This window comes from Pungitius pungitius, chromosome 9, assembly GCF_949316345.1.
Source record: "Pungitius pungitius chromosome 9, fPunPun2.1, whole genome shotgun sequence".
Lineage (NCBI taxonomy): Eukaryota > Metazoa > Chordata > Actinopteri > Perciformes > Gasterosteidae > Pungitius > Pungitius pungitius.
The window spans coordinates 9,235,704-9,245,424 of record NC_084908.1 but is presented as its reverse complement, the minus strand read 5'-3'; the positions used below and the strand labels follow the sequence as shown (position 1 = coordinate 9,245,424).

Here is a 9,721-nt window from a genome sequence, read left to right as displayed (position 1 = left end):
CATCTCAGATCTTGTCAAATCTGAGAGGAAACGAAGAAGCACTGGTGGACAGTCTTATGTTAGGATAACAACCCTTCATTTAAATTCAGGTCCCTCAAACATCACAAACCACTTTTTGTACCTTAAAGTGTTTTGGTGAGTCATCTTCAAATCTCAGAAGATTTCTAACCAAACAAATGAACCCTGAAACCCTATGTGTATTTCAAGGAGAAAGATTTTCTTTTGTGTTGATGTGTTGCGAAATGAAAAAAGAAATGACAAATAATTAGATGAATAACATCTGAAAAACTTCTGATCAGTTCCATAACAACCTATATTATTTTGGTCAGAAACTAGAGCTGAAATGATTAGTTGGCTGATTCATGAGTCAGTTGATGGAAATTGTATTGCTGGATCTATTTTGAATAGAGATTTTTTTATTAAAAATTTTGATTAAAAATTTCTCTGACCAGCATATGAAATATTAGTGTACGGTGTGTGACTGCGCGGCTCCGGACAAACGGCACTCGACACCAGGATGGTGGGTTCCAATGCTTTTTATTATTTGATTCTGCTCGGTAGGACACGCCGGCTTCCCGCTCGCTCGATCTCCCTTCGTCCTCTCGCTCGCCCCCGCCTCACTGCTCAAATAGTGGAGAGCACACACACACACAATTATCCCCAGCTGGTTGTTATTGTTTCCACCTGGCACCGTTCCCCGAGCCACTCCCCCTCTCTCACACCTGCAGCCGGGCTGAAACCACGCCCGCCACCACAATTAGGTTTTGTTGGGTTTTTTTGTCACATGTGATTGAACTTGAACTTTATCAAAATGGTGGTATATAGTCAGGATCATACCTAAAATCTGACCTTTAAAGGTCTGTTTTTTTAAACCCAGCCTGGATAAAGGAGCAGTGGCTGCTATAAAGCAATCGGGAACAAGTTGGAGTTCACCAACCTTGTAATTTAACAAAATTATTGTTGGATTAAACACTCCATTTTATTATGTCACTTGTTTTTTATAACATTTGAAAGAAACAACAATACATACATTTACAAAACATTCAGCAGATAAATTGATTATGAAAATGTGCCTTCTTTTAAATATGTACTGATCTTTGTCTCACGTAGTTGATAAAACCCTCCTATGACTAAACTGACATGCCCTGCAATGAATGTTGGCTTATTTTTAAAAGGGTCAAGGTGGGAAGATTTCTTTATGTTCAGTAAATATAACTGTCCGCATTATCTTCTGGCTTGAGTATGTGTGTGTGTGTTTGAATACTGGAGTGTTCAGATATGGCCTCTGTAATGATTGCAAGAGGCTGGTTTCATAGAAAACTATACAGGACTGTCTCAGAAAATTAGAATATTGTGATAAAGTTCTTTATTTTCTATAATGCAATTAAAAAAACAAAAATGTCATGCATTCTGGATTCATTACAAATCAACTGAAATATTGCAAGCCTTTTATTCTTTTAATATTGCTGATTATGACTTACAGCTTAAGAAAACTCAAATATCCTATCTCTAAATATCAGAATATCATGAAAAAGTATACTAGTAGGGTATTCAACTAATCACTTGAATCGTCTAATTAACTCGAAACACCTGCAAGGGTGTTTCCAGAATGCATGACATTTTTGTTTTTTTAATTGCATTACAGAAAATAAAGAACTTTATCACAATATTCTAATTTTCTGAGACAGTCCTGTACATGCATACAGGTTCTTATTTAAGTACAGCAGGTGGGACAGCATGCTCTGATTCTGTAGTATAATGACATACTAGTCAAATAACCTCTCTTCTCTACACACACATACCAAACGTCCACACTATCTGTGTTTAATCAATTATACATGCTCTCGATGTAAACATGTCAGTAATATACATTTAACCTACTTTACACCTCACGGTTTAACATACTGTATATCTTCATTGGTGGGCGCCGCTTAAAAGCCGCCCAGAAGAATGATGCAACTGAATGACTTCAAACCCCGCCCAAAGGTTGTGATCTACTTACTGATTGGCCAGGAAAACCGCATGTCTCTTTTGTGATTGGCTTCTGTCACTGTCTGTCACAGTTATGTGTGCACTATTGAAGTTGAGTACAGGCGAAGCCACGTTGACACTAAAACTATTGTTTCCCGGGGGGTTTCTTGCCTTCACCGGACCGTCACGTCGTCACCGTACACCTGGCTTCGCAGGAACCCTCGGCTGGAACATTTAGAGAAAGGAGACTGTAAGTGTTTTATGAATGTGCCGTATTTCTCATTCATTGCCGGTAATGCAACCTAGCTTACGGAGCGGCTAGCCGAGGACAGGCTGCTAGCTACGAAATGCTATCATCGTCCATCAGCATCAACTGGAGAGCTAATGTTAGCACGAACGTTAGATACACGATAAACGTTGTTAAACAGTGAACTCAACTGAAAGACGTTTTTTCTTTCATGAAGCAGTGGTTTTTAAAAGCACCGTTACAAACTCCGTTAATGAAGGAATAAGACTTCATAGATACCTGCAGAAGATGTTTTCAGATTGCACCGGAACTACTCAAGATAGTAACTGAATCTGTGAGATCACAAAGTTTTTTATCAATCATTAAATGGGCCCATTTCTCAGTCAAATCACCCCGGGGTGCTGCCAAGTATCAGAAAATATGTTTCATCATTCAGCTCCAATATATATATTTCAATAATTGGATCCACAATTATATGGAAGTAACAATCTTGACAAGTTCTATTGTGTATATAATGGTGTTTTGAGGGTTTGTTCATAGCTTTGACTCATTGAAATGCATGTGGCTGTTTTTACAGGTCAGAGAAGAACCAACATCTGACAAGATGAGTGTTGGATTCATTGGAGCGGGCCAGCTGGCTCATGCACTGGTGAAAGGGTTCATGGCTGCAGGTGAGGCCTCGTCTTTATTATACATTATTCAACATTGCTTGAATTATCTTTCACAGCTAATGCTTATGAAATTGCCCTTCATGCATTTGTTTTGTTTTTACTTTAAAAAGCACTTTTTCTGTTTTCTGCCTCCTTTAAACTTTCTAGTTTGTCGAGCTTTTGTACTTATGTGAATTCTACGTCTGGGGATTTTTAAGGTTTTGTCTTACAGTTGTCACTTAACATCTTATGGTTCATCCTCTTAGCTCACTCTCCACGGCCTTCTGTCTCCCTCCCCAGGTGTGATTGCCACACACAGGATAACAGCCAGTTCCCCAGACTCTGAGCTGCTAACGGTGGCAGGGTTGAGGGTGAGAAGTGAAATGTCTGCTTTGTTGTGTGAATCCCTGAAGTGGGATTTGAAATCAAACCATTGGTGTGAGCCTGGGTGTCTCCGAGGGCTTTTGAAGTTTGCAAGTTGCTGTAAAAAGACCCTCCCCCCCTAACCCACCTGCTTACAACAGCTCTTTTTCTTCGACAGAAAATGGGGGTAAACCTGACGACGAGCAACAAAGAGGCGGTCAATAAGAGTGACGTGCTGTTCCTGGCCGTGAAACCCCACATCATCCCCTTTGTTTTGGATGAAATTGGGCCAGACATCGAGGACCGTCACCTCATCGTCTCCTGCGCAGCAGGCGTGACAATCAGCTCCATAGAGAAGGTCAGCCTTCTGTTACTATCCCTCTCCTGTGCTAAAAAGCCTTGCTTGTTCTCCCAAACAGATGTGCTTCTATAGCTGACTACGGACACCACAGACCTGCAGCTTACTCCAAACTCATTGACCCGAGTCCGGTTCTTGAAACGTAGCGTGTCATAATGACAAAGTTCAGCCAGTTGACATGAAGGCAAACTGGTTTAAGCTCGCCCTCTGGACCGGTCTTGTGTTGAATACTGTTTCCCTGTCTGTCTTTCTATCTTTTTCCTCTATCTCAAATTAAGCTTTATCGAGCTGTTTGGACATGCTTTGAAACTAATTAAAGGATATTGTTTAACACACTGCCTCCTCTATGGACCTATTGTGTGTTTCCTTTCACAGAAGCTGCTCCAGTACCGTACAGCTCCTAAAGTCATGAGGTGTATGACAAATACCCCAGTGGTGGTGAGAGAAGGAGCTACAGTGTACGCGACTGGGACACATGCTCAGGTAAAGTGTTAAGTTAAAAAAAGACTCAAATGTATCTCACAGTACAATAACTGTCCAAAAAAGGTTGATATATTGTCTCTATCTCATTTCTTTAACTAATTCTTCTGCATTTTTACCAAAATGTCTCGCTCCTCCTTTCAGGTGGAAGATGGCAAGTTGCTGGAGCAGCTGATGGGCAGTGTAGGTTTTTGTACCGAGGTGGAGGAGGACCTTATTGATGCTGTCACTGGGCTGAGTGGCAGTGGACCTGCCTACGTGAGTAACTTCATAGCTGAGCGTTTGTCAAAAAGGGGCATGTGTGATTCCTTGAAATGGATTTGTAGAGGAGGGTAGCCATCACTCTGTGTAAACCTTTATCCTAAAATAGACTAGCTAGGAATGTTCTTTTCTTTCAAGAGAGCTACAGGGACTAACTTGAATGGAAGTATTTATAATTTAAATAATGACAATCCCAAGTAATTAAATGTTAAAGTGGTACTAGTGTTGAGAAAGTCTTAATTACATTAGGAAAGAAAATCTGCATTGCTGTGGAGCAGTAAATGTTTTTTGTTTTTACAATCCCTTGCACCCGTTCTGTGGCTGGTAATAAATTGACATATGAAAAGAAGTGTCAAGCGGGTGCATATGATGTACAATGTATCCCCCCTGTGGTAATGGTTTGTATCCCCTTTTACTAATTGTGAGGGGTTAGCCATTCAAAATGATTAGATGTCAGTGTTCTGAGATGTACTATAGCGGATTGGAGTGAAGGCATAATGAGGGAAAAGCATTGCAAGCTGGATAAACCACAAATCTGATGATTCAAATAGTTGTAGTGATATGATGTCTGTTTTTATTATTAAGATGTGATGTCATTGCTGCCTAAAGGGAAAACAAACTCACAGCTGTTTGTATTTTTAACAGGCATTCACAGCCCTTGATGCTCTTGCTGACGGAGGAGTGAAGATGGGTCTCCCTAGAAGACTGGCTGTCAGACTTGGAGCTCAGGCCCTATTGGTCAGTTGTGTTTTATTTGTGTGTGTCTGATCTACTGGTCGGCTGTCTATTTGGAAACGGAAAAGCTGATGTGCTGCTTTTAATGCAACAATCATTTTTGACTGGCTCAAAAAAAACACACACAATATTCTCCTTCCACTTATTCCCGTTTCTCATCAGGGAGCAGCTAAGATGCTGCTGGACTCAGAGCAGCACCCCGGCCAGCTAAAGGATAACGTGTGCTCCCCAGGGGGCGCCACCATCCATGCCCTGCACGTCCTCGAAAGCGGCGGCTTCCGTAGCCTGCTGATCAACGCAGTGGAGGCTTCGTGCATTAGAACACGGTGAAACAGTCGCACTTGCCCGTTTTCTCTTGCAATATGTTTTTCGCTGGTCCCAAGATGACGCCACCTGTTTTTGTCATTCATATAAATATTTTTCCTCACTCAGGGAGCTGCAGTATCTGGCAGACCAGGAGCGCATCTCTCCAGCAGCCATTAAGAAGACTACGCTGGACAAGGTGCTCCAGCAGCCCGGCGTGGAAGTCAGCGGTGTTGCTAATGGGAACGGCAGGTCGGGGCTCAGCCTGTTTAACAACCGCGGCCCCAGTATCAAGAAAAAGAACTGAGACACACACAAGCTACGGCTCATCTGGTCTTAAATTGCTTCTAAAATACTTGACATTTATTCCAAATAATTTATTCATGACTGAAGTTATATCCCAACTTTGACCCTGCAGGTTTCACGGCCACTTTACACACAAGCTTAGGTGCATTCTGGAGGCTCTGCAGACCGCTATGGCCTCATGTTGGGATGCAGGATTACAGTGTACACAAAAATATGCACAATGACAAATCCAACTACACACTGAAGAGCAAAAAGACATTTACAATGAGTAGTCTGTCTGGGGTGAAGACTACTGAACAGTTATGTCCCACTCTGCCGTCATGGGCTCCTGTTACACACAGACGATGAAGAAGTCTTTATTATTATTAAATTAAGCCGTAATGTAAATCTCTCTACCCTCATTTGACTTCTGCTAGTACTTGTATTTTGTTTAACCAACAGTATTACAGTATCATGATTTAAAACAAAACGTGACAAACAAATGCATAAATGTCCCCCAATCCAGTCGAATCTAATATTTGTTGGTGCATCTTTATTTTGTTTTTTATTTCCTTTTTGTTATACCTGTATTCCAGAAAGGCTCTTTTTACATTTTCTCTCAAAGGAATTTAAGGTGGTTACCTGGAAATCTCACCGGACAATTATCGACACAATACATTTGTATAGATTATGATGTATCAGCATCACATCAATCCGCGCTGTGTGTTTTGTAATGCTGGTTATATTTGTATCCCCATAATGTTACATGTTATATACATTTAAAAAAAAAAGTCAAAACGTTAAAATTAAAAAAGCAGATTGTTATTTTTGTTCTAAAGCTTGAGTCTGTTCTATGTTTACTGCTTTTTTTTTACTGTCAAAGATGTGTATTAGAGCTTTCCCTCCCTGACTCATCAGTGTCTAATCCAGAGGTACCCTGGCCTGCAGATGGCGCCCTATGATCAAATTAGCCTCTCCGCATATGGAATGGTTAAATGTTAATCAAGGACAACCATCAAATTGACCCACGTGAGCTCTCTTATTGGTTAATGGTATTAGCTGTGGAGCAGTTACTAATTTTACCCATTCATGAAAAAATTCTGGTTTTGTCCTCCAGTGTCTTCCCCCCCCCCCCCATAAAAAGCATGAATATGGCAGTTGGAGGAAAGCAAGACCAATTTTAGAAGCCTTCCATCAACGGAACAAATGACCGGTGAATGAGATTGTGGATTTCGACTCCGATCCAAAGTCCCCTCTTCTCTGCTATTGATGTAAATATAAGTATTACTTAACAAATACAGAAAATAATGCTGAAAAAAGGAACCTCATCAGCTCAAGGAATGTACTGATATCATTGATTTTGGAGTAATATGCCCCCTCGGACCTATATTATTATTGGATCATTTCATCTTTGTGTAACGTCGTGCTCTAGTATTTTCTTAAGGGGAATTAGCTAAATAGTTACACTTGCTGCTTGTGTTGGTTCTAAAACTATTTTTTAAAACTTTTTCTTTTTCAAGTTGTCTCTTTTCTGAACTTTATGGGCCTCAAATTGTCATTTAAATTAAACAAAATGAGAATTCAACAGGAGGAATCGTGCTTTTGGGAAACCGCCATCAACTGAAATATGACACGGTGGCCCATTTGGTGACAGACTTTTTGGAATCTTTGGATACGTGCTTTGTATTTTTTGAGATTTCCATAATCTGTTTTTTATATGAAATTTTTATCTGAAATAAGTAATAACCTCAATGGTGTGCTTAAATACGGTACATTAATAAATGTTACTTGCCACCGCCGGGTGCTGCACTATTTGAAGCTACACATGGATGTGTTCAGAATCAGTGTGACAGAAGAGCAGTTACCTTTGGGTAAATTGTGAGATTGCAGCAGACTTAAAGTTGAGATATTTGGGCCCGTTCCTACGCTCCAGACTGCTACATTTTGGATTAACAGATGCCACTTTGTGTTAGAGTAAGATTGGGCCCCTTGGTCAATTCAGACAGCACACAGGTGCTTAATAGAGAAGGAAAACAGTCATCAAGAAAAGTGATGGTTTGTGAAGAACCATGTCCTCATTATAATTGAACAATTTGTAGCTGTAGGATTAGTTTATTTTCCTTGAACTAATACACACAGCAGCCTTGATTAAATTGCGTCCTGCATGCTCTTAGTGCACTTGTGTCATTTATTTGTGCCGGCGATGTTTTTTCCCCTGCCACTCAAGTGTCTTGGTAATCCCCCTTTTATTGTGAAAGGTTATTCTCTTCATGTTCCTAGCGCTGTCCATAAAGATTAGCCATTCCTGGAAAGACTTCCATTTTACTCTCATTATTAGACTTCGGTTACCTTTCGTCGGTCGGGCAGCTATGAGCACCTCTCCTCCATCTAAGGTGAAGAGGGTGTGCGCTGTGTCAATCATCCTAACACCAGCAAAGGGTCTAAACTCACAGTTCAATGGCAGATAATCCTCAGAAGTTTCTGCTGTGTGTGTGTGTGTGTGTGTGTGTGTGCGCGCTCCAACCCAGCATGGGGTTTCTATCCACAGGTAGGCCAGATGCTACCTGTCATCTCCATTCAATCAGTGTAATCACTGACCTTTGTAGTAACATGGTTGTTTGCATGTCGTATCGGGCGCCAGAAGCAGTGCCAGAAATCAAGATGAGTGAGTAGATTGAATGGCTTTTTCTCCTTCCATCATCATCACCACCACCACACATCCCCCTAATCCCCTCTATAATGAAAAACTTAAAGAGGCGAGCAAGGGAAAGAGGTGTTAGCGGGAAGTCAATTGTCCATATTCCTCTTTTTCACTGGGCACCACTGTACGGCGTGTGTGTGCGTGTGCGTGTGTGTGTGTGTGTGTGTCCAATGCACAGCTATGATCTCCTGGCTGATACAGTATCAGCATGATGCAGCTGTCTGGTGAAACGGTTGCAGAAAGAGGAAGTTCTAACAGTTACCACACAGTGAATGAATCTGCAGTATGGGTTTCCCTCTCAAGCCAACTTGCGATGTGTAAAGGATGCCTGGGGAAACGCATCAGCTTTGGTCTCCTGATTGTTAGTCAGACATGCACAGAGGTGTGTAGTCTGTCCTCATATTCCGATCTTCTAAGACAAAGCAGCAAAACAAGGTGTACCATAACAGAATGCACACGTTTGTCCTGGTCGAGGCAATTTTTTTTTTTTTACATCTGTTTTTTTTTTTTTTTAAGTTATATTTATTCAACGTGTCACCTTTCCACCTCAGTGTTGAGATATGAAGACTGTTTTTAGTGGTTAACATCAATGTAGGGTTACAAGCAGCGTTGGGTTAAGTACTAAGATATTGTACTTGAGTAAATGTAGCAATATTAAGCTGAAAGTTAAAGCTTTGCAGCTGAAAGTGTTCATGAAGCAGAACGCTCCACTTCATAGTAATGTAATAGCAGTTCCTGATGCATTTCAGTGTAAGCATCAAACAAGCTGCTGAAATTATGATTAAGAGGACTAATGTCCACCTGAGCAGAGGACCAAGTCACTCTGAGTTTTGTACTCCAACCTTCTCTATGCTTTGTTGACGTAGCCTGGCCGGCCTGTTCAATCTCTTGTAGCCTACGAGGCGCGCTGGTTGGCACTCATTGTGCCGCCCTGACCCACGGTGTCCTCACTGAAGCCTGTAGGCCCCCTTCATGTTCCCCCTTCAGTTAAACACTAGCTGTGTGTTTTGAACTTTGTTAGAGCTGCCTGCTCCTCCGTTGCCTTGTTGAGAGCCCTTTAGAGGCAGTAGACACGCTCCAATCTCATATGCAGCAGCTTTGATTTTTTAGCTGGACATTTGCGTTACAAGTGTCAGTGGCATAAAAGGATAGACTTTACTAGAGTAAAGTGCAAGTACTTGGGTCAATTTACCATTGGCTATCTGTGTAAGGAGCATTTATGTGGGCATATTTACTCAAAGTGAAGGATGCGTAAAATAAGAAACACATTGTATTCAGGCTTTGGAGAGAAGTTGTCTGGAGTTTCTAAGATTGAAGAATTGTTAGTGGCTCCTGAAAACCTCCTTCTTAACCTCACTTTACAATAA

At 41.2% G+C, this 9,721-nt stretch overlaps 1 protein-coding gene across 1 annotated transcript; it reads left to right on the top strand.

Annotated features, from left to right (window-relative positions):
- The first annotated feature begins 2,042 nt into the window (after positions 1-2,042).
- Positions 2,043-6,478, top strand: pycr1b (pyrroline-5-carboxylate reductase 1b). Its single transcript, XM_037472349.2, has 9 exons — positions 2,043-2,221; positions 2,796-2,889; positions 3,169-3,239; positions 3,410-3,589; positions 3,965-4,072; positions 4,214-4,327; positions 4,976-5,068; positions 5,228-5,391; positions 5,498-6,478. The coding sequence occupies exons 2-9, from the start codon at positions 2,823-2,825 to the stop codon at positions 5,673-5,675; spliced, it is 975 nt and encodes a 324-aa protein (XP_037328246.1). The 5' UTR covers positions 2,043-2,221; positions 2,796-2,822; the 3' UTR covers positions 5,676-6,478.
- Positions 6,479-9,721: the final 3,243 nt, after the last annotated feature.